The 27,263-nt window shown below is 29.6% G+C and overlaps 1 protein-coding gene across 1 annotated transcript; it reads right to left on the reverse strand.

The window, feature by feature from the left end:
* Window positions 1–438: 438 nt before the first annotated feature.
* Window positions 439–3,056, reverse strand: LOC124935086 (terpene synthase 10-like). The gene is made up of 7 exons (XM_047475547.1): window positions 2,940–3,056; window positions 2,586–2,850; window positions 2,036–2,411; window positions 1,611–1,835; window positions 1,232–1,370; window positions 855–1,112; window positions 439–747 (listed from the first exon to the last, which is right to left on the reverse strand). Exons 1-7 carry the CDS (start codon window positions 3,054–3,056, stop codon window positions 439–441), a joined length of 1,689 nt encoding a protein of 562 aa, XP_047331503.1.
* Window positions 3,057–27,263: the final 24,207 nt, after the last annotated feature.

Below are 27,263 nucleotides of genomic sequence, written 5' to 3' on the forward strand. Positions count from 1 at the left end.
TTCCATTGAATAAATCTATTTACTTAGTCATTTTTATTTATAATTAGGTTTCCTTTTAATCAGCATAATTTATTATGTTAGTTTAGTTTATTTTTAATTTTGTAGCTTACTCTGTTTTAAGGCTATTTAAAGGCCACGCAAGTAACGAGAAATGAATTATTTTTTTTAATATTGATATTGTTTACAATTTCAACTCTTTTGTTCCCACAAGAAGAACAATGACATGCAATATTTAATAATATGACAAATAAATAGATTGTTAACCTTTGATATTTTGATAAATAAAGCGATTTAATATTATTATTTTTATCACAAGATGCCGATGTGGCTCACTTCACATTAAATAACCACACAATATTGATATTAGATAAATACATCAACCAACACATATTCATCATAAATTACATTACTCTCATATATGGATTTTAATCCTTGACATCATTCAAAGGAAAGTTGAATTGGCTCAATGAGGAGCAAGGTGACACGATCCTTGTTTTTCCCTTTAGTATTATGCCCATGTGCATCTCCATATTGATACATGTAATGACCTGCTCTCGCAATATTTGTTGCTATATCCACATACTTCCTACTAAAAGGGATATCTGACCTTGCACGAGCTGTATTTAGCTTCTTCCATGCCTCTCTAACGAGTTTCATAATATGTTGTTGAGCTTCTTCTTCTGAGTCACTAGTTTCATTCATATGAATTTGCACTGATTTGAGTATATCACCTCGTTTCAATTCATCCTACAAGCCAAAAATGAAACCGGAAAAGAAAAACATGCATAAACATATAAAGAAAACACTTAGAGATACTCTTAAATAACAAACTAAAAGTTTATAGAGTGGGTTGCCTTTGAAGTTCTCAAATCATTGAGTAGACGAACGATCATGGAAGGCCATTTGATGATATCATCGTAGGTTTTAACTGCTTTCAATCCCTCTTCAGTGATAGGATAAGAAGGACAAGCACTGAAGAAATACCCATGAATGGCCATTACAGCTGTTGCAGCAGACATCCATCCATTGTTCAAGTACTCCTCAAGAGAAGGCACATACCCCCCATGGAACCACCTGACTTCTTTTATGTAGCACCCACATAAATCTGTCCACTATATCGAAACAATATGGAAAGAATTAGATTTATATAGAAAAATTGTAATCAATCGATACAATGATCGTTTGAAGTTATCAAAATTGTAGAGCTTGTCTTTGGAAGAAACATAAGTACCGCTTTTATTAGGCAAGGGAGGGCATGGATTCCAAACTCCTTAAGAACTTCGTATCCTAATTCGTTGACCAAATTGATATTGCCTAGAAAACATAACTTCATGTAGTCTGGCAATGTTACTGCAAGATTGACGTTCCACCTACCAAATCAAATTGATATATGTACCATAATTAATTTGCCCAAATTTTTAATAGATATTATATAATATGTTTCTACACATTTATGTGGAACAATAAGGATACTATATAGATATAATATTTTTGAATAAAAGTATTTTATAGATAAAGTATTGGTCTCAACAAATCGGTTTCTTAATCTAGCTCTAGTGATATTTGTTTAGGTAAATGAACAGAATGTGATAAATGAAATGAAATCTCACCCAAGATATGCATCAGTTAGAAGCTCTAGTTCTTCCAAAGTGCCATAGACATCATAAATATCATCAATGCATGTGGTGACTTGGTAAACTCTTGTGGACATCCTTCTATAGTATTGGAACTCGGGTCTTGGATCATACACCTCTCCTAAGGACCATAGGTAACATTCAACCAACCTATCCCTTACGAACGGCAATTTCTTGCTCCATCCGAAGTTCTCCCACCATCTGCATTATAAATTTAATTAATTTATTTTTTTTAACATTTGTTGGAGGGAAAAACATATGATGCATGCTTTGTGAGGTAAATAAAATTTCCTTGAAAATTATAAATATAATATGCTACAGTTCAATTTTGCGATTAATAATCTTTAATAACACGCCTATATAAGACTGAAATATCTCTAATAAGCGTTGATCTTAACTACCTTGATGCATGTTTGAGGTCTTCTTGGTGTATAGCTTGCACCATATTGAAATCCAACTTAGCAAAATTGAGGAGGGCTTTATTGACATCTTTTCGGTTTTCATAAGCATCAATGAACCACCTCGCCTCGAATCTTTCCATTGCCCAATGTAGGGGAAGCTCAAGAGCGTGATTCACCAGCATAGCCAGATATGGATTCTTTATTTTATTTAGATTTTCTTTCAAATGTTTCGTAGCAAAATTTTCAACCTCATCAAATATACTCTCTTCCTCAAAACCAAGAAATGAGGCCTCGTACAATGATAACAATCCCTTGGTATCATCACACAAGGACTCTTTGAAATTACCATAATTGTCTTTAAATATGTTGAAAACACCTGCAAATGTAACCAATTATTTAACCCAAACATACATAGCGTTATCAACTAGAGTTTATTTGGTACATGGAAAAAGTTTGTTGTTTTTTTCGATTATGGCTTGTTCTTGAACTCAAAAAGCTTTAACTAAAGGTGGGTACTTTAGAATAAATATAGCTATATAAAAGTACTAACCTGGCGAAACATTATAACCATGTTGTCTGAAGAGCCGGAAACTGAGAGATGCTTCATTTAAATCAAGTTCTTCACTCAACCAATCTTTTTCATTGTATATTGCATCCAAACAAGCCTCTATCTCTTTCTCAAAGTGATAAGACACTCCAAGTCTCTTGACAGTGTCAATGAGCTCCAATTTCTGGAATGGCATCTCCATCTTTTCTAGTATCATTATTTTCACCACTTCTTTCAGTTTTGCTGCCTTCATCTCGTAGTCTTCTCCCTATAACATGAATTTTATATTACTATATGCATGATATGAACTCACATAAATAAAATACATATATAGATGAAAAAAATATTATATATTACCACATATTTGCTGTTAAGCGACTGTATGTATTCATATTTCCAAATGGTTGGACAATAATTAGCGGTGCGTCTCACTATGGGTTGGTCACCAATGAGTTCATTCACTTTGGTACCCATGCTGCAGTTGAGCTGCCTGTTCCAACGATAACGGTTGGTTGAAACTTTTGTTTGCCATGATAGTTGGTGACCGACGAAGAAACGGTCTGGCATACTCCGCAATTGTTGTTTGCAGCTGATCCGCGACTTCTCGGTAGTGCCATAAAATTTGTGAGGAGAGAAAAGGGAATCCAGTGAAGATATGATCTTCATTTTGCATTCAACACAAAGATAGAGTCTCCTTGCTTAATTTGTACTTTACAACTTACTAAGTTTCTCATGTATAAATAGAGAAAATATTATTTATCTTAAAAGATTTACATATATTTTTGGGAAACCTAAGGTAAAACTTTTTTTTTTTTAATAATCTATACAAATTGAATAAAAATCTTTTAAGCATATAGAGAACATAAGAGAACATAATATGAAATGTAAATTAATAAACTTAACGAAATATTCAATGAAAATAAGTCAACGAATCAACGTGACATGACATGTGGGTAGAAGAGAATTTTTTTTCAAAATGTCCCGAAACGACTTCATAATGTCCTAAAGAGGTCATTTCGGGTCCCGAAACGGCCATTTCGGGTTTTTTTCTTCCCGAAATGAGTGGTTTCGGGACTCGAAACGGTCATTTCGGGACAAAAGAATATATATTATATATATATATATATATATATATATATATATATATATTTGTATATATATAAATAAATATATTATTTTTCTTCTCAAAATGAGCGCTTTCGAGACGTGGGGACACCAGACAGGCCACGTCGGATTCGTGGACCTGCTTTCATTGAATCTTTCGTTGAGTTTATCAATCCTCATCTGAAATATCTTGAAAATGCAAAATAAAAACAATAAAACAAGAAAAATACAAATTAGTTAGATCGAAAGTAATTTAAAAAAAAAAGAAGTAGTGGTCCCAAACTAAACTAAAGAAATAAATTTGTTTTAAAGTTGCATAAAAAAAATTGTTTTCATACCTTGTATTCTAAATAAAGTTGAGAGTTATTATTTTTAAAATTATCTGAATTAGATTCTAATTTGAATTATGAGAAATTAAAATTTGAACGCGGAAACGTATCTTATTTGTAATCATTAATTTTCTCTTTATTTAAAATGAAAATATCTTTTAATCTTCTCTTTGCTTAGATTTTCTTTAAATTGAATGGTTCTTCATTCCATTAGTACGTCAATTGTGTTTTATATCTATGTTGATGAGACATAAAAGAGAATTATCCCTAATTCAAATGAAGATCATAACCGTTACAAATAACCAATATTATGTTAGTTATTATTGTTTGATCATTTCTAATATCTCACTTTATATTAATGATAAATACATTAAAAAGCTATAAACTTAATTTTACATTAAATCATATTAGTTTGACTTATATTAAGTATGATATTTGAACCATTATTTATTATACTAATTAATTTCATAAATCTCAAACAATTATCTATTTTAGTTCTAGTCTAATTTTGATATGGATCTTTAAAATATATGGTCTTAATTTAAATTATTTGGTCTAATTTTGATATGGACCTTTAAAATATATGGTCTTAATTTAAATTATTTTTTTAATTTATTCTTTAATATTTATTAATAGATCAAAATGGATATAAAAATACTTTTCATATGGACATCATCCCTCCTTTATATAATAATAATTTACTTTATTCATGAGCTAAACAAAATTTTCTACACTTTGTTAATTATGTCAAAATTTGACTTTGGTGCCACGTGCAACTGAAGGTAAAAATTTGAGAACTCGTGAATTTGTAAAATTCCATTAATTATATGGAGATGTAAATTTGGATAAATAAATTAAATATAATTTAATTTAATAAATATAAATTTATACTAAATTCAAATGTGAATTTTTAGTAAAATTTAATTTCAATGGATAAGATCGAATGCCAATAGATAAAATCTAATGTCAAGAGTTAAAATGTCAAAAGTCTATGAATAACAATTGTTGAATGAATTATAGGTCAATACATTGATAAATGAATTTATTGTGATGGTTTAATTTCTAATATTATGACATTGTTTCACATATCTCATTATCTTTTTTTCACTCATTGCATAATCTCTCTAGAATTTGAAAGCTTTTTTTTGTTTTCTTGAGTTCTTCACTTATTTGAGTGTTCTTCGAGTTTTTTACTTAATCGAGTGTTCTTTAAATTATTGACTCGTCGTATTTCCGTTGAAACCCGGTGATTGATTCATGTACATTGTCAAGTTCGCTGCGTAGTGATTCTGATGTAGAATCACTATTAAATTCATTGTACCATGTGAGATAGTCATATATGATAAGCTCCAGCATAAGGGTATACGGTGAAATGATTTTAAGGGATATGTGCTAAGCACATGCTTTGAATCAACATTGTATTCTAGTGATTTCTTTGTTTTGTATATTCTAATTTATTTAATTTATTTGTAACATCATATATATATATATATATTTTGTTGTTAAAGCTTAATTTTATAAGCTAATATATTTTGATACAAAAAAAATTCTCAAGAAACATTAATATGTATATTCATTTTATAAAGGTTATATATAAAATAAATTAGAACACAATAATTTAATTTGTTAGTTTTTAATTAATGATTTACTTGGTTATTAAAATTAGAGAAATGATATATACAATACCTTATACAATATTTTTATACAGCACTTACTTGATTTTACAAGAAAGAAAAAATATATTTTGAAAAAAATATAAGAGAGAAAAATATTTTCTTTTTTTGTCAAAATAAGTAGGTGCTATATAAAGGTGTTGTATAAGGGTGCTATATATATTATTTCTTTTAAAATTATTAATAATAATGAATGTAAATAAGAAAGTAATTAATATATTAGTTTTCATTTTTCAGATAGTGTTAAAATTAATTATAATTAAAACATATGGTTTCAGTTTTAAAATAATTAATTATAATATATATACATTCTTAAATTCATTATGCTCGATAATTAATAAAAATGTGTTATTGTAATTACTAACTATGGATAATTATATATGGTATTAAAATATCATTTTAAATGTGTATATATTTGTTTGTTAACAGAGTTGAGTCAAAGAAAAAGAATAAATTCTTATAGTTAAAAGAAATAAAAGAATATAATAGCGGTAAAACTGGAGACCACGAAGTTGAAGAGATGTGTAGTTTGGATTTGAAGAGCCAAAAAGAAAAAGAAGACTCGTATTTATGCGGTATTAATAGGGAAGGCCTACTTGGTTTTATATTTTAATATTAGGACCTTGTTTGATTTGGTATTATAAGAAAAAAATCTTATTTTATTTTAGAAAGGATGTGGCATATGTGCCGATATCATCGAATGCAAACGTGCAACCGAAAATAAATGTTCAAGCGGCTTAGGCCAAAAATGTTTGAAACATTATGATTTCTTTTATAAAAATTATGTGACATGATGATGAATATTTATTCGATTAATTATTCAAATTTCTTTTATAGAAATACTATGTTGAAATAATTATTTTAATTTATTTAATATTATAGTTTCTTATATAGAGATTATGTAAAGAATAATTTATATATGAATAAGCACTCTAATCTCTTATATAAAAATTATACATGAATGATTTCTTTAATATTATTTTCATACAAATCTAAAGAACAAATATCTTCAAAATAAAATTATGAAATAACTAATATATAAAATTTGGCTAGTAAAGTTTATATGACTTATAACCATGTTTACAAAAAAATTAATAAATGTGACAATTGTGTATATCATAAAGACAATGAAAATAGTTATTTCATTACATTTCTTAATACGATATTTTTTATGGTTTGAAATTACGATAAAAATTATTAAATCCACTAAGGATGTGAATTGCACTAAACGAGGTTTCATGAAAGATTTTACACCTACAAGTGAATATGTTTACACTTGAAAGTGAAACTATATGAGTGAAAATCTTCTTATGAAATTATGATTGATAGATTAAATAATATAATCTATAGTCATAAATTTTTGAAAGATGTCAAAATATATATTTGTTTTTAAATATGTAATCGTTTACACGAAGACATAATACTTCAAAGATATTTTGTCTACTAGTTGGCCAAGTAAACAATATTTTTCACAAAAGAATGTTTAAATGATAATTATGTATGAATTATGAGGCTTATTAGAAAATATTCCATAATTTTTTAAAAGGAAATTTCTAATTATTGTGATAATAATATGAAATTAGACAAACTTAAGGTAAATGATAAATTTGGATATACACGTCTTAGATATAATGTAATTAATCTATACTCTCTAATAGATTTATCACATTTGACTATGTAAGTAAAAAATAAAATTATAGATCCATGAGACTACTATAAGTTGGTGTGAAGGAAAACTCAACCTATGCAGATTGGAGATCCTAAAAATTAGGTTCAATGGGACAACCTAATTTTAATGACTTGGAAGATTATTGTTGAGTATTAATCCTACAATTAAATAATATATATTTAACTAGGATAAGAAAATTGATTTTAATGATTCTTTGTGAGAAAATATATCACCTATGTGAGGGAGAAGTGAGACCAGGGCCGGCCCTGAGATTTTGGGGCCCTATGCAAATTTAAATTTTGGGGCCCCCTAAAAGAGTAAAAAAAAAAATTAAATTTAAATTAATAAAATAAAATATAAATAATTAATATATTATAATACGAGACTAAAAAGGAGATATAAAAATTATTTTTATAATATATATTTAATATTAAAGGAGAAAAAAGAGGAAAAAATAATATTAATAATATTATATTATTAGATATAAAAAAATGGGGGCCCTATAAAAGTGGGGGGCCCTATGCAAGTGCATTGGTTGCCTTACCCCAGGGCCGGCCCTGAGTGAGACTGTTTCGAAGGAATTTTATGACTCAATTCTAGACCTTCTCATAGAACTAGGCGCGTGTTCCATGGCCAAAACGGACACAAACATGAGAGCTTAACATGTATCAGGAAGAATTCTATGTGAAAATGTGTAATCGTTTACACAAATGATAGAATAGTTCAAGGACACCGAGTCTACTAATCGACTAGTAAAGTTATATAAATTTATAAGGAAAGGTTCAAAGGGTTACACCTACTTATCCTATGTAGAATTCAACTATTGAACCTTTAACTAGGTTAATTTTTCAATTTCCATTAATTTGAGGGATTGTTGGAATTTTAAACTAATTTTATTAATTAAATGGAAATGTGAATTTGGATAAATAAATTACATGTAATTCAATCCAAATAAATATAAATTCATAACAAATTCAAATGTGATTTTTTTGTGAAATTTAATGGTAGTGGATAAGATCGAATGTCAAGATTCTTGAAATGTCAATAGTCTAGGAATAACAACCGTTGAATGAATTATTAGCCGTTTGATTGATAAATTAATTTATTGTGATGGTTTAACTTTCAGCTATAAATATCCGCTCATGTTAGAATTTTTGGCATATCTCATATCTCTTTTCACTCATTCTATAATCTCTAGAATTTGAAAAGTTTTTTTTATTGAGTGTTCTACGAGTTCTTCACTCATCTGAGTGTTCTTCGAGTTTTTCACTTAATTGAGTGTTTTTTGAGTTTTTGACTCATTGTATTTCCGTTGAAACCCGATGATTGATTCAGGTGCTTTGTCAAGTTCGTTGCGTAGTGATTCCGGTGCTGAATCACTATTATATTCGTTGTACCCTAGGAAATAATCATCTATAATAAACTTTAGTACAAGAGGAGACGGTGAAACTGTTTTAAGGAAAATGTGCTAAGCACAAATGCTTCGAATCAACATTATATTATGATGCTTTGGTTCTTTGTATATTATAGATTATTTAATTTATTTATAACATTATTTTAAAATATATTTATATTATTTCAAGGCAAGATATTTAACCGCCAATTCAACTTACCATTGAATCTATGTTTTTTTTAGAATTTAAAAGAAAATTGGAAAAAATATGTTTGATTTATCTAATTTAATTCTCGATATCGACAAGTCCACAATATTTCACATAAATGCTTGAGATTGTGTATAATTATCAGAAGGTGCCAACTAAAGAAATTGAAAGACCTTGTTCTGCAATTCACGCATAATAAAATAAATATTATATACATAATCGTCAATCAGAAATAAAAGTCATAACAATCACAAAAGACCATGGGATCCCGTAATTCACATCTATGATAAGCAAAATCTCCTCAATATAATAAATCGTCATTATAAAAAAAGATTTTCATAACCATCACAAAAAGTATGATAAAATAAATATTATAATTCATTCATCACACAAATAACAAGCTATATATTCAACATATTTTTGAACATATTTTTCATATAAAACATGTTTCAATAACCGTAAGCATGAAAATTTGACTTACATTATTTTATAAATAACATTATTAATTTTAATAATATTAAATAAAATTTTAAAATTTTAAATTCAAAATAAACCAAAAATTGAATTAAAACTAAATTAAGGGTTAATTATTGTTTAATTAATTCTTAATTAAAAAAAATAAATAAAAATCCAAAAAATAATTGAGGCTAAAATATTATATTTATTTTACCCACATTAAACCCAAAAAGGTTGAAATTATTTAATTATAATTTTAAACATAAATTATGTATAATTTATAGCTTAGAACAATTAAATAAATACCCCAAAATATCCAAGAATAAAAATAATGGACATAATTTTTATTATGTTTGCCAAAATATTTTTTTATAGAATTTTTGGTGAAGAAAAATGGAAAAAAGAGTGTTAAAATTCAATTTCAAATAACTCTTTTTATTAAGAATAAAACTGATAATCGGGTGCAGACGAAATTATTTTTAATTGATGCATCCAGATTCCCAGTCAACGGATCAGCACTGGATATTCATCAAGCGCCCAAGAATCGTCCACGTAACCCGCTCTAATAGAGAAAGCGCATGCCCGCTCCACCTGATCAACTAACGGGAAGGACTAACCCCATTAGTTGAAATCGCTAAACACAGACAAAATGCCTAACAACGCCGTTTTTGGGTCGTCTTATTCGCCAAGCCGGACGCTCGCCGGAATCGCGAAAGATCGGCGCGTTTCTTCCAAAAGTTCTAGCACCTTCATTTCTCAACCTTATCCGATGATTTTTCACCCTTATCCTCGCCTTATCATAGTGTTCATTAACCCTATACCTAGGATGACCACCTTGCCCTAGAACTAGGCTACCACTATTAAGATAAAATTAGGGATAAGTTCGTCGATCAGCAAATCCGACTTGAATTTCTCCTCCCCAATGGACCTAGATCAACTATAAATAGTCTCTAGGCATTATTTTGTCAAATCATCAAACAATCACAACATATTCCGATTAAAATCAAAGAGCCAAGAATTTCAGGCGAAGTAGTTTTTTTGAAAACTTGCTCCAACCACCACAACTCTAATCCAGTCTTCTGGAAAACTTTCAACATATCTAAGGAGTGTTCTCTAGTTGTTTGTATTAATCTAGAAAATTTGTATATCCAGTTTGTGATTGAAGATTTGAATTTTTTTTTTAAATTTTCAAGTTTGATCGGTTTGATCTGTTCTAGGGCTTAATTATGTGATTTCTTTGTTTAGAATCATTCTCTATATCATGTATAAATTTTTTGTTGAAAAAAAATTGATTAAATTAACTTAAAAATAAGAATTTCGAAAAAAAAAGTTTGAAAATCTGAATTTTTTAAATTGGCGTTTTTGAGCTTTTAGGTTTGAATTTTGATTCAAATAGTTTCCTAACAGGTTTATACACATGTTAGGATAATTTCTAGATAACTATATCATCATATTGAAACTTTTGGATTTTGATTCTATCTTAAAAATCGTTGTAATAATGTAATGTTGTTCTTGTTTTTGTTGTGTTCAAATATATTCATTATTTTTAAGCTAATTGAACAAAAATCAGACCTTAAATTGGCCTAATTTAAAACATCCCAAATTTTGACCTAAAAGTAGTTTTTAAAAATTGATCTTTGTAAAATCGAATGATCGTGATTAGGTTTAGGGCTTTTGTTATTCATAATAATATGAATCATTTGCAATTTACCGATCATAATTCCATGATTTGTATCAAAAGTTATGAGACCTACAATTTCTTCATACCAAATGAATAACACTCAGTCGTAAGACGAAATCCTATAGGATCGGGACCGAGAATCTTCAGTTTGGACCGAGACTAATGATTGATATTCTTGAGTTAGGACCGAGACCGAGGATAGGTGTTCTTGACTTAGGACCGAAACTCAAGACCGGTGTTCTTGAGCAAGGACTGATGAATCCGACCGAGGTTTCTAACCTCGGACTAAGAAGTCTAACCTAGGACCGAGCCTCCTAGGTCCACGAACGAAAAAACCTAGACACGGGTCCAAACCTCCCAAACCGAGGACCGAGTAGCCTGAGTTCTGGACCGAGCCTCCTAAACCCTAGAACTGAGCCCTCAGGTCCCTCGATCGAGCAGTCCAAGTTCAAGATAGAACCTCTTGAACCCAGGACCAAGCCTTCAGGTCCCTTGACCCATGCTCCCAAGGCCGGTCTAGACCAAGCCCGTCCGAGCCTAGATCACTAAAACAGAAACCCATACCCAAGGACTTGGCTCCTAAGGCCTATTTGGTTCAACTTTTCAAAATTCAAAATATTTTTTGTAATTTTGGAACCCAAATCCATTTTAAAATAATCCCCAAAGGTTAGAAAATAATTTATAATATTTTAGGGATATTTCTTAAACCAATATTTTGACTAAGTTTCTATTTGGATTTTATTTTTAAATTCTAACACATTTCTGATATTTTTAAGGTTTTTACTCAGTATTATATGAATGTAATCGAATGAACGCCCTTTTAAATAATTTTGTATAATTATTTACGAAAGCTAAACTTATTATTGTTTAGGACATCCGAATTACTAATTGAAGAAAATTAATGTTATAAATAAAATCTTAAATAGCCACACTTTGTTTATTTTAAAATTTGAAACCGTCATTTGACGGGCGCGGAGGACATAACGCTAAAACCCTTTCGCGAGCGTAACCAAAAGTCGAACCCCTTATAGAAATTATGGTATAATTACGTTTATACACTTATCATTTTATAGATTTTCATAAAATCATTTTACCACTTTGATTTCAAATAAAAAAATCTTTTAAATTAGTTATGTTTAATTAATTTAAACCTGGTTTTGCTAGAATTGTTATTTTGCTCTTGATTATTAAAATTTGAACAAAATTAATTATTTTACATGATTAATTTCTAAATCTCTCGGACATTATTTTAAAAATCTTTGAAATAATGTTTTATTTAAAAAGAAGCCTAGCACACAAATCAAGGTTGTAACGCATCGAACATCGAGTCTCCCCGTGATATTCCCCGTATTGCCACACGTCGTCACGACACGTGCTAAGCTATAGAGGGAGCAATTCTTGGGGGTTACAATAACCATTTCTGAATTAATTAAGTTATTTATCATGATTCATATTTTTATTTTTTTATAACACATGATTCCGCTTCTCTTATAGAGTGTGATTCCACTTCTCCACATTTAGTCAATTCACCGTGCAAGCGAAACATACTCTTTACGGGCTCGAATCTAAGACGCGTATGAGGCTAGAGATATTCACCTCTTTTTGTCGCTGGGATAAAAGAGGGATCAAGATTCATATTTATACATATATGGTTTTAAAAATTAAAATATTTGTTATACTAAGCAAATAATAGTTAAAGACTCTACCAATGATCTCTTCTGTTTTGAGGCATAATTAATTATGTTATAAATAATGCGTGGTTAAATTAAGGAATAAATCACAAGTTAAATTTTGATGTGAGAATAAAATAAATATATAATTAATACAAAAGATAATATTATTTTGTTTGTTTTGTTTATTTGGATTGTGTTACTTCCAACTAAATAATTTGTTTATCAAAATATTATATTTGATTGAGTAAATAATTTTGGACATTGTGTGAGTAAGATTTTATTTATATTTAAAAAATAATGAAAACGGATTTTTGATAAAATAACAAGTTGAATTGCCATATGATTGAGAGATGAAAAAAGAATATATATATATATATATATATATATATATATATATATATATATATATATATATATATATATATATATATATATATATATATATCAATTACAAATTTATAAATTTTTTTACCTATTTAACTAATTTCTCTTCCCAAATTACTCACACTTTTCATATTTCTTTCTCTAAACTACTGACATTATATTAACATTCTTAAACTATTATGCCTCTTTAAATCTATTTATATCCTTATTTAATTAATAAATTATTTAATTTTTATTAACTATTAAATAATTTTATTTAAATAATTATTGTATGTTTTAAATCACATTTTAAATCATTTATATTAATTTATTATTTAGGAAACTATATGTTAAAATTTATGCCTACATAGATACATATTTAACGTATTAAATAACTTTTAAATAATATATTTAACACATTTAACTTAATTAATTAATTAATATTTTCTAAATTAAAATACAACTTTTAATTAATAATCATATTTTATAATTTAACCAACAAAATAATTTAATTTATATAAATAAATAAATAAATAATTAAATGAGATTAATTAATAGTCGTATTCTTTAATTTTTATTAAAAATATAATTTAATATATATATATATATATATATATATATAATTAACATGAGAGTCAAGAAATGACAAGACACGCATGAAAAAGGAATACGACACAACACAATTGGATGGAAACTCTAATTAAAATAACACAAAATAACACGAGTTAACACCACACGAATAAACTCATTAATACGAATTAAAAAACACAAAAAAATTGTAAATTATAACATTTTAAGTGAATCAAAAGAAAACACAGCACACATAAAATTGTCCATTCAATCGCTAACCCAAAGTCATGATTGAGGGATTGGCTGCGCGTGATAATAAATATTCATTTCCAAGGAAGTTGTTGTAATGTCAATGTAACCATGATGTTGTTTTGATTAAGACCATACAACAACCTATTACATTGATAGTTTCAATTATTATACATTAGATTGAGACTTTTAATATTTTAGATATTACTATTTTCACTAGACCTGTCATTATGAATTATTGGTGTGACATGCTTTTGGTCATCGTTTTGATGGTTTATGGATGAATCTTTGGTGATAATATTGAGGTAATATCTTCAAAAATATGTAATTTTTATTTTGAATTGCAATATATTAATTATAGTGTTTATTCTATAAAACCATTAAATAAATTTTAATTTTAATTTTTTTTAATAATTAGATTTAAACAATTTATAATGAATTATATTGAAATTTATAAAAACATAGGAGGCAATTTTAAATTTTTACAGACCATTTCTTATACACATTTAGATAAATATTTATATTTCATAAGGTTTTTAAACTTTTGTAATCTTAAACATATAATAGTAAAGTATGAGTCTTTATTAAATTAGTAAGGAGTTTCAAAATACTCGTATCAGAAGGGACTGCGCAAAAGCGAAAATCAGAGACATCAAAGACGAGAATTGAAACTTGCTCTTGAGAAGAATTCCAGAAGAAAAGAGGATACTTGATCATATAAGTAACATACAACTACACGACAGACCGGATATTCATGAATGGAAAGCTGAGGACAATGGGAAGCTGGTATTGAAGAAAATATGGGAGGTAATCCGGGAAAAAGCGCAGAAAGTAGAATGAGCTCCTCTTGTATGGTCAACGAAGATTATCTCTCGACACCAGTTCATCCTATGGCTCGCCTTCTGGGAAAGACTCAGCACTCGTGATCGTATCAGTAAGTATATGAGCATCCCGGACGTGAGCTGTCATCTATGCATAGGAAATGAAGAAATCATAGATCACACCTATTCAGGAGCTGCTGTATTGCTTCGGAGCTTTGAGACATATTCTATAAAAGCCTGGAGCTGATCATTTTCCCGAGCGAATAAAATGAAATCAAAGAAGCAACACTACTCAAAGCCAAGGGAAATAGATTTGCAACAAGCGTGTTCAAGTGTGGCTTTGGAGCAGTGGTGTATAACATTTGCAAGAACGGAATGCAAGGGTATATGAAAGAACCCGCAAGAGCACTGACGAGTTATGGAAAGATATTGTATCGGATTGTAGCACCCTCGCGGGAACGTGGAGAAGAATCCAAGCACGGAGTAGAACTGGAATATCTGTAGGAACTGGAATTTACTGTTTTTTAAACTCACTAGAATTGAAAGCATTGTAAACAAATAATTCATTTACGTTTTTAGCTTTTTAGCTTTTATTCAGAATGTTACGACTTCAAAATCATTCTAGGCCTGTCTAGAATGATCTCTTAAACTCGTAGATTTTTTTCCCGTTTTTGGTCATTTTTAATGAAATAACGCTAAATCGTTTCAAAAAAAAAAAAGTATGAGTCTTATCTACTAATGGTCTCTCTTATTTTGAGACATAATTAAACTAATATTCACACTAAAAGTGGCTAAATTAAGGAGTATAGAACTCAAAATTAAATTATTAAATTTGATATGAGAGTATGATAAAACTATAAAAAAGTATAGAACTTAATATTTTAATACTAGTCAAATATATCTTATTTAAATGAAATAGTACGGTGATGATAAACATAAAATATAATAAAAACTAAAAATATTAATACATTATGAAGGCACTAAATATTTTTAAAAGCCTTTTCAAATCAAGAAGTTAAATGTGTGAAATTACAACAATCAAGTTAAAAAAAAAGCTTCACCAAATATAACTAAACATAAATGACAATGTCAATAATATTATACAAACATCTTTGTCCCTAATAGGAAAAAAAGACTGATAATGATGAATTACCTTAAATGTCAAAATATTTACCATCTATATATGTAGCTAGATGCACCATTTCTCCACACAAATTTTCGACCTAACTAAACTCATTTAATCTTTAGATGGTCAGTTTGATCATGACTATATAACAATATCAAAAATTTTAAATTACTCACACTTTTTACAAACAATGCCAATAATATTATACAAACATCTTTGTCCCTATAGGAAAAGAAGACTGATAATGATGAATTACCTTAAATGTCAAAACATTTATCATCTATATATGTAGCTAGATGCACCATTTCTCCACACAAATTTTCGGCCTAACTAAACTCATTTAATCTTTAGATGGTCAGTTTGATCGTGACTATATAACAATATCAAAAATTTTAAATTACTCAAACTTTTTACAAACAATGCCAATAATATTATACAAACTTCTTTGTCCCTAATAGGAAAAGAAGACTGATAATGATGAATTACCTTAAATGTCAAAACATTTATCATCTATATATGTAGATAGATGCACCATTTCTCCACACAAAATTTCGGCCTAACTAAACTCATTTAATCTTTAAATGGTCAGTTTGATCGTGACTATATAACAATATCATAAATTTTAAATTACTCATACTTTTTTGCATAACCTATTATTCATTCAATAAATACAATCTAAGTATTGAATATTAGATACATAGTCAAAATTATTTTCACTCGAACTAACATGTTGAATTATAGTACGAGGATTCAATATTACATTTGGTGACTGATATCATGCATGCGGTCATTTTGAAGATTGCATTTGCTGTGTTTGATGAATCCGTTGTGTTAAATTTAAGGTATTATTTAGAAAGCTATCTAAATTTTTAGTTCAGAATCTCACTATATCATTTATACAGTGCATTCAAAGTATCTCTAGTGTATTATCTTTAAAGGTGTTATATAATTGACATTAATGGTTAAAACAGAGATATAGCTATATTTTATAGATTAAATACATCTTAAAATAATCTGGAATGCCACTGTCTAACGACTGAACAACTATCCGTATGTTGTAATGCTATCTTGCTTCGAGTATCCGCCAATCACATAATTGCAATTGATTCAAGGATGAATTTTGGAGATTGGAATTTAGTTGTTTGTACCAATCATTCCATAATTGTGATTAACTAATTTTGTACATTCTGTGTGGAGACTTTTTGAGAAGCTCAAAACATTTAGCTATATGAAATTATTATTTAACATATTTTGTGAAATACCTTTTTAATTTAAACAAAAATAAAATATCCAATTTAGGCAAATTCTTTTATTTCTACACCTATGTGTTTCGAGATATAATTTATGCTGATTTTTCTATTCTAGACCTAACTAGGAAGAAACATGATAAAATTTGATACTCGGCCTTCCTTGATATTTATTATAATATTATTTTGGAAACAAAATAAATTATTATTTATACAGTTAAGTTCTTGCTCCAAATATGGAATGTCCGCTGATGAGGAATAGTTCAGATCTTTTTTTTTTTTGAACGCAATATTAATATTAAATTATTAAATCTCATTTGAGTTAAAAAAATAATTCTACACCCGGAAATATCACCGCTTCCTTCCGGATTAAATCTGAGGAAGCGCATGAATGATCAACTAACGGGATGGACTAACCCCGTTAGCTGAAAACGCTAAACGCGGACAGAACACCTAACTACGCCATTTTTTGGTCATCTTTTTCGGCAAGCCGGATGCTCGCCGAAATTGCGAATGATTGACGCGTTTCTTCCAAAAGGTCTAGCTCCTTCATTTCTCAACCTTATCCAATGATTTTTCCACCTTTATCCTCCCCTTATCATAGTGATCATTAACCCTATACTTATGATGACCACCTTGCCCTAGAACTAGGCTGCTACAATTATGATAGAATTAGGGATAAGTTCGTCGATAAGCAAATTCGACTTGAATTTTTCCTCCCCAACCGACATAGATCGGCTATAAATAGTCTATAGGCATTCTTCTGTCAAATCATCAAACAATCACAATATATTCGATCCAAATCAAAGAGTCAAGGAATTTCGGCGAACTGTTTTTTTTTAAAACATGCTCCAGTCACCACAACTTTGATACAGGCTTCTGGAAAACTTTCAACATATCCAAAGAGTGTTCTCTAGCTGTTTGTATTAATCTAGAACCTTTTTATATCAGTTTGTGATTGAACATTTGATTTTTTTTCTAAATTTTCAAGTTTGATCGGTTTGATCTGTTCTATGGATTAATTATGTAATTTCTTTGTTTAGAATCATTCCATGTATCATGTATAAACTTTATGTTGAAAGAGAATTGATCAAATTAACTTAAAAACAAGAATTTAAAAAAAATTGTTTGAAAATCTGAATTTTTCAAATTGGTGTTTTGAGCTTTTAGGCTTGAATTTTTATTCAAATAATTTCCTAATAGGCTTATAAACATGTTAGGATGATTTCTAAATAATTGTATCATCATTTTGATCGTGTTTGATCAACTGTGTATTGAAATTTTTGGATTTTTTTGGTGGAAATGGTTAAAATCATTTAATTAAAATCCCAAAAGTGGGAGGGTCAAGAATCAAAGCTAGACAAGTCTTAGCTAGGATTATAAGATGATAATCAAACGACCCTAAAGAACCTGATTAGTAGTAATCAAACATACAAGAAATAGAAATTACAAACAATGATTACAAACTGTATCAAATCCTAATTATTCCAATCAGGATTTTTATTTCCATACCAACCTGATGTTTTAACATATTGTCTTCCTCTTCTCCTTCTCCTTCCTCTTGCAATGAACGAGGGATAAACTGAAGAGGTTGATGAATACTGCATATTTTCATCATGATTTCTTTCTTTATATGAACTTGTTCTTATTTGATAGAAAGAATTATTCTTCAGAATTTATGAGCTTTTCACCTTGTTTTTCTCAACTTGAATTTCGAGATCATTGTCTTTAATTCCTTCAGCTTCATCTTTGGAATCCTCAACAACTTTAGATTCCTCTATATCAACATTGACATTCTCTTATTCCTCTTGATTAACCTGAGTATCTTCCTCTCTGTTTTCATCAGCAACCACTTCAACTTGATTTGATTGAGAATCATCAACTATCTCTTGAACATGATTATGTTGAGGATCCACCTCCTTCTTTGTATTGCTTTCTTCTTGTACATAATTTTCTTTATCTTCTGTTTCCTGTTCTTTAACCACATTTTGTTCTTTAAAAATAGACACATTTGTATTGTTTTCCTACATCTTTACTTTCTGACCATTATGAATTTTCTGATTTTCTTCCTTAGCCAAATCACATTTTGGGCTTGCATATTGGAAAGTATTGCAGAAAGAGCATCTGTTTGGCCTCCACTCATAAGTGATTTCCATGACAGTGGGTTTTCCTTTTCTATCTACTACTGTCATACTTTTCGGCAGTGTGCTTCTAGGATGCACCTCAATGTTAATTCTAGCAAATGTTAGGTGCTCTCCTCCTTCAGTAATTGGATCCATGTATAATGGTCTACCCAATAAATCTGCAAAATAACTAAGGGCTTCAAAATTGTACATATGTGCAGGTATATTACAGAGCTTGAACCATATTTGTGTAGTTTCTTTTGGCTTACTCAATAAGTTCAAGTCTTCAGACAATTTTTCTAACTTCATACAATTGGATCCTATATATGAATGCCCATTTTCTAGAATATCCTCTAGATTAGATCCCTTCTTGAATTTAAGGAAATATAAATCATGGACATTTGCTGAAATCTTCTCCAACCCTTTTCCTTCCCATTGCTTCAACAATGCATCTTTAGTAATTGGGAAGGATACTCTATTTTTCCCTATGTAGTTTCCCACAACTACATTTTCCCATTCCTTTATACAATTTCCCTCTACTTCAGTAGGCAATTTAAATTCAAATGGAGAATTCAGTACCTCCACTTTTGTCTGTGTATTGCCCAAGTAAATTTTCCCTTTATAAGAATGATCTTTTGACTTTTTTACATTGTTGTTCTTCCAGACTTCATTAGTTTTTCATGTCGAGTTGCTCCTGATAGTATATGACTTAGATTTGGGAGCCTTCATTAGTTCCTTCATTGTAGCAACTAACCATTGAACAATTTCTTCATATTCTTCTTTTTTCAACAGATTCCAGTCTTGAAGATAGTGAGTGTTGAGTTGAACTGTAATAATGTAATGATGTTCTTATTTTGGTTATGTTCAACTATATTCATAATTTCAAAGTTAATGGAACAAAAACACGACATTAAATTGGCATATTTTAAAAGATCCCAAATTTTGACCTAAAAATGGTTTTTTAAAATTGATCTTTGTAAATCGAATGATCATGATTAGGTTTAGAGCTTTTGTTCTTCATAATCATATGAATCATTTTCAATTTACAGATCATAATTCCATGATCTGTATCAAAATTTATGAGACCTACAATTTCTTCATAATAAATGAATAACACTTAGTCCTAAGATCAATTCCTATAAGACCGGGACCGAGAAATAGGACCGAGACCAATGACTGATGTTCTTGAGTTAGGACCGAGGCCGAGGACCGGTGTTATTGACTTAGGACCGAAACTCAAGACCGTTGTTCTTGAGCAAGGAATGATGAATCTGACTGAGGTTTCTAACCTCGGACCGAGAAGTCTAACCTAGGACCGAGCCCCCATGTCCACGACCGAAGAAACCTAGACCCGGGACCAAGCCTCCCAAACCTAGGACCGAGCAACTTGAGTTATGGACCGAGCCTCTTAAACCCTAGAACTGAGCCCTTGGGTCCCTCGACCAAGCAGTCCAAGTTTGGGACAAAGCCTCCCGATCCCAAGACAGAGTCTTCTAGTCCCTTGACCCATGCTCCCGAGGCCGGTCTAGACCGAGCCCGTTCGAGCCCAAATCACTAAAACCGAACTTAGACCCAAGACTCGGGTCCTAAAGCCTATTTGGTTACAATTTTCAAAATCCTAAATAATTTTTGTAATTTTGGAATCCGAATCCATTTTAAAATAATCACGAAAGGTTAGAAAATGATATTTAAATATTTTTGGGATATTTCCTAAACCAATATTTTGGTTAAGGTTCTATTTAGAATTTTTTTTTTTAAATTCTAACATTTTTCTAATAAATTTATAAATTTTTTTTTGGGAAAACAGTTAAAACCATTTTACTAAAATCCCAAAAGTGGAGGGTCAATAATCAAAGATAGACAAATCTTAGTTATGATTAAAAGATAACAATCAAACGACTCTAAAGAATTTGATTAGTAGCAATCAAACATACAAGAAATAGAGATTATAAACAAAGACTATAAACTTTATCAAATTCTAATTATCCCAATCTGAATTTTTATTTCCATACCAACCTGATATTTCAACATGTTGTCTTTCTCTTCTCCTTGTCCTTCCTCTTCCCATTCCCCTTCCCTTTCCTTTTGCAATGTAAGGGGGATGAACCGAAGAGGTTGATGAATACTGCCTATTCTCATTTTGATTTCTTTCTTTATATGAACCTGTTCTGATTTGATAAAAACAATTATTGTTCAAGATTTCCAGTCTCTTCACCTTGTTGTTCTCAACTGAATTTCGAGATCATTATCTTTATTTCCTCCAGCTTCAGCTTTGGAATCCTCAACAACATTGGTTTCCTCTGTATCAACTTTAAAATTTCTTCTTCCTCTTGATTAGCCTAAGTATCTAACTCTCTATTTTTACCAGCAACCACTTCAACTTGATTTTATTGAGTAACTATAAATAGATACTAGGCTAAATTAACCCATTATAATATATATTTATTTTAATATAAGTAACTTACAGTGACACGCAACCCTGATTTTTAATAAATTTTTGATAATTTATAGGTCAACCTAAATTAGTTTATTTTAATCCAAATATATGTAATTTATATTCTTTTGCTTCAGATAATGAGTTGGATCAACACGAACCGATATGATCCAACACGATATTAGTAAGGAACGACACAATACAATATTATCTTATTTTAGTCGTGGATTGGACACGATAAAAGTACGAGACAACACAATCATGACACGATTATAAGTTTATACCATCGTAATACAATCACAATTCGATACGGATACAACACGACTATAAACACGGCATTAATACGAGAATAAACACGACATGAGTACGAGTATATACAAGAAACAACATAAAACACAATTAATCACATAACCTAAGCTACTCAACTTTATATTAACATTTTCTCTAAATTTATTTAGATTCTCGTTCAATTAAAAAATAATTTAATTTTATAAATTTAATATATAGAATTAAAACTAAACATACTAAATCAAAATATTAAAATAAAATATAAATATAAAATAAGAAATTATAAGAATAAAATGTGTGTCTCTTAATAATTTTGTACAATAATATTTTTATTTATTTTTTAAAATTTAAATTATTTTAAAATTTAAATTATTATTAATACATTAAATAATAAATATATAATATAATTTAGTTTTGATAATATAAAAAATATATTTATAATTTCCACCCACATTTCTATTAAATTATAATATAATAAAATATATTTATAAATATATCAATTACAAATCTATTAATTTTTTACCCACTTTTTCAATTTATTTCCTAAACTATTCACACGTTTCTTCTTCTTTCCCTTAAAATACTCACATTACATTAACATTCTCAAACTGTGTCTATATAAATCTATTTACATTTTAATTTAATTAATAAATTATATAATTTTATTAAATATTAAGTAATTTTATTTGAATAATTATTTATAAGTTTTAAAACACATTTAAAATAATTTACATTTAATTTATTATTTATAAAACTATAACCCAGTTATGAAACTATAACCCAGTGTACATATTTAATATATTAATTAACTTTTTAAATAACATATTTAATACATTAACTTATTAAATTAATTTATTTTTTATTAAATTAATTTATTTTTTATTAAATTAAAATAAATCATTTAATCAATAATCATATTTTATAATTTTAACAAACAATATATTTCACACTTTTTTGCACATTCAATCAATACAATCTAAGAATCGAATATTTGATACATAGTCAAAATTATTTTCACTCGAACTATCATGTTAGATTATAGTACAAGGATTCATATTACATTTGGTGTGGTGTCATGCATGCTTTCATTTTGAAGATTGCATTTTTTTTGTTTGATTAATAAATTTAAGGTATTATTTTGAAAGTTGTCTAAATTCTTTGTTCAGAATCTCACTATATCATTTATGAAGTGCATTCAAAGTATCTCTAGTGTATTATCTTTAAAGGTGTTATATAATTGACATTAATGGTTAAAACAGAGATATAATTATATTTTATAGATTAAAGACATCCTAAAATTATCTGGAATGCCCCTGTCTAACGTCTGAACAATTATCCGTATGTTGTAATGCTATCTTGCTTCGAGCATCCGCCAATCACATAATTGCAATCGGTTCAAGGCTGAATTTTGGAGATTGGAATTTAGTTGTTTGTACCAATCATTCCATAATTGTGATGAGCTAATTTTGTACATTCTGTGTGGAGACTTTTTGAGAAGCTCAAAACATTTAGCTATATGGAATTATTATTTAAATAATAGACATATTTTGAGAAATACCTTTTTAATTAAAAAAAAAAACTAAAATATCCAATTTAGGCCAATTTTTTTTTTTTTTTTTTTTTATTTCTACACCTATGTATTTGGAGATATAATTTATGCTGATTTTTCTATTCTAGACCTAACCAGTAAGAAACATGATAAAATTTGGTATTCGGCCTTTTTGATATTTTTTATAATATTATTTTGGAAACTAAATAAATTATTATTCGTATGCTACGTTAGTCAACAAGAACATGTCTTGTTCCAAATATGGCAGTTCAGATCTTCTGCTACCGATTGCCGTGTTCCCCTGTGGCGGACCAATCAGATTGCAGCATTATTAATTTAATAATAAATCAATCTGGGTAGGAGACGGAGGGAGGGAGAATCCGGAATCCGGGTTTAGGCCCGGGTTCACACCAGACGCCGTTAACGGCAGCGCCTGTTAACGCCAGGAAATAATATAATATTCATATGATAAACAGATAAGATATCTTCGCTCAGGGACCGTGTCAGAGGGAAGGGTGAGATACGATGAGAGCGAAGATCTACACGCCCGTTGCCATGACCCTCATGTAAACCCCCCATACCCACCCATGAGAAGACCGCCTACCGTTCATGAAAATACACTTACACGTCTATGTAAAGACCAAATTGACATGGATTTTATATTTACGTTTATTAAATATTAATTTAATTTATTAAAAAACACATGCAGCGATATAATATTCGCTTCAATTAATTCAATCTTTTTTTTTCAAGGAATTTTTATTTAACTTTTGTATTTAATTTTTTTTGCCTCGAGACTCTCTGGAGCGAAGATATATTTGCTTCAATTAATTTTAATTAAAACCTCATGTAAACCCCCCAACCCACCCATGAGAAGACCGCCTGCCTGCCATGGAAAGACACTAACCCGTTTATGTGAAGACCAAAATGACATGGATTTTATATTTCCATTTATTAAATATTAATTCAATTAATTGAAGATGACATGCAGCAACCGAACAAATCTTCGCCTCAATTACTTGGCTATTTTTTTCCCTTTTTTTTATTTCATTTTTTTTGGCTGGAGACCCTCATGAGCGAAGATATATTTGCTTAAATTAATTCTAATAAAAACCTCATGTAAAACCCCCATACCCACCCATGAGAAGACCGCTTGCCTACCATGTAAAGACACTTACCCGTCTATGTAAAGACCAAAATGACATGGATTTTATATTTCCGTTTATTAAATATTAATTCAATTAATTGAAGATGACATGCAGCAACCGAACAAATCTTCGCCTAAATTACCGGCTAGTTTTTTTTTTTTCCGTTTATTAATAAATGTTAATTTAATTAATTTAAAATGACATGCAGCGATATAATATTCGCTTCAATTAATTCATTAATATTTTTTTTTATTTAATTTTTTTGGCTGGAAGAGAATATTTGTTCGCCTAGACCATGTTCAATGTAAAATGGATTGAATAGTCGCTTCTCGAGAGAACACTTATTCGCCCCTGGTCCCTGTGTCATGTGACATGGAATGAATAGTCGCTTTTCGAAAGAAGACATGTTCGCCCCGGTTACATGAATATATATACCCCCTAATATGATTATTTTATAATCATTTCCGCCCGATTCATCTCTCTCTCTTCCTGCCTCCTTTTCACGGCGATTCGTAACCGGCTCCCCGTCGACCGAACCTGAATCCACATCTTCACGACTCCACAATGGTACGTATTCCTGAATAGTAACTTTTCATATTTAGGATTATGGAACTACTACACTAGATTCTGTTATGTGATGTTGTTGTCTCTTTAATCTTTAGGAAACCCTACTCTCAAAATGTCACCTTGACTGTAAATCAATGTTATTTAGGAAAAATTACCTAGTGTTGGGTTTTGGGATATTATTTCCCTGAAACCCTAGTACATACTAACAAAGACCGTTTTTTTTTTCATGCACGTGCAGGCAACCGCCTCAGCATCCGTCCAAAACTTTGGCAAAGACTGGATTTTATGCCCAAATCAATTAACAAGTGAAGAGATAGTACTCTTCGTGACATTTCTCCCTTTTTTTTTCCATATTGTTTAAGTTTTCATCCTGTTTAACTGAAATATTTATGATTGTTCTTAAACAGCACTTGATGCAACAATATGCTAACACATGTGGTGCCACGGTGACAATGAGGTGGCGAGACGATGTGACCCACGTCATAGCATCCACCGATTCTAATGGTGGATGCGGTCGCACTATCAAAGTATTGAAGGGCATATTGAACGGGAGTTGGGTCCTTACCATTGATTGTGAGACTATGTTATTCTTAACCCTTTACTGTTAACTCAATATTCATTTTCACATATATGAAACTAAAAACACCTATTGCTTTTATACAGGGATAAAATCATCAATCAGATTTAACTGTTACGTGGACGATGAACCATACGAGGTGCAGCGAGATAATCATGGGACTGTGGGCAGTCCAAGAGCTGGCAGAATGCGGTATTTGAACAATGTAAGTTTTGTCTTATTCCTACTCCTCCATATGATATTCAATTGTCCATGATTACTAATAATGTTTTGTATTTTCTTTCAGCTGCCGAAACTATTCGACAGTTACACCTTCATATTTGCAGGGGAATTCATCCCGGCTTACAAACTTGATCTTATGGGGTTTGTAATTGCTGGAGGAGGTACAACTAAAGAAATGGAGAATCGATTTGTCGAGCCCGAGGACGACAAAACTATAGTTGTATACGACAAGTCTCGGCACGATGTTAATGAACTTGTTTGGGTATTTGAGGCAGAGAATCCTCTGAAGACATATTTGGATGTGTTTGGTGTTCCTCACACAAGCTTTCTAGAATCCATTGCTGCTTGTGATTTGCAGCCTTTGTTTTTGTAATAGACATGTGTTGGTTTAATTTGTTACTTAATATTTGAATATTTTGCATTCTTGAAAATTCAATGTCATATTTGATTTCAGATTTATCTTTTTTGTTCTTCGAATTGTTTTTTTTAAAACATCAGCCTTATATTTAACTAAATCTTGAAACATTAAGAAATACTGTATAACTTGAAGTATAAATTTGATAAATAATTAATATTTTTTAAAACTACTGTCAAAATAATATTTGTAAAACAATTGTCAAAATAATAATGTGAAGAAATCTTCGCTTACTGATTGATTGATTGATTTATTAATTTTATTTCATAATAATTTTTGTCATTTAATTATTAAAATGAAATAATTTTTTTAACAAGTCACCTCACCGCCACCTAACACCTGCCACCTTTTCATTAAATGCTGCATGCAGCAAGTCATGCTGCTAGACAAAGTTTGTACTCTTCTCTCTCTCACCTGTACGACCATTTCTTCGCCGGAGTTATACTACATTGTCTACCATCGACCTCTCCTTCGCCGGAGACTTCATTATAATATCAATCCATCTTCCTAAATTATAAAATGGTATGTTTTTGAATGTCATCTATACCTTCTTTACTTTTCGTCCCAACCTTTTCTATGTTTTTTGAATACTCGACATGAAATGTTCTGTTCTGTTTGATTATCAGGAAGGAACACATATAAGCGAGAATGATATGGACGAGAATGATATTAATGATTTAAGGTAACATTGTTTAACTTCTCCAATATTTTTAGTGCACATGTAAGCGAAGATCTCTTCACTAATATATTTTTAGATAATATCTTATAAAGCGAAACTATATTCGCCTAATATTAC

The sequence above is a fragment of the Impatiens glandulifera genome, chromosome 4 (assembly GCF_907164915.1).
Source record: "Impatiens glandulifera chromosome 4, dImpGla2.1, whole genome shotgun sequence".
Taxonomy (NCBI): domain Eukaryota; kingdom Viridiplantae; phylum Streptophyta; class Magnoliopsida; order Ericales; family Balsaminaceae; genus Impatiens; species Impatiens glandulifera.

Coding starts and splice junctions, on each gene's coding strand:
- LOC124935086 (XM_047475547.1), bottom strand. CDS start 3,056: ATGGGTACCAAAGTGAATGAACTCATTGGTGACCAACCCATAGTGAGA. Junction 2,412..2,585: donor TGGTTATAATGTTTCGCCAG/GTTAGTACTTTT, acceptor TTACATTTGCAG/GTGTTTTCAACATATTTAAA. Junction 1,371..1,610: donor CTAACTGATGCATATCTTGG/GTGAGATTTCAT, acceptor TTGATTTGGTAG/GTGGAACGTCAATCTTGCAG.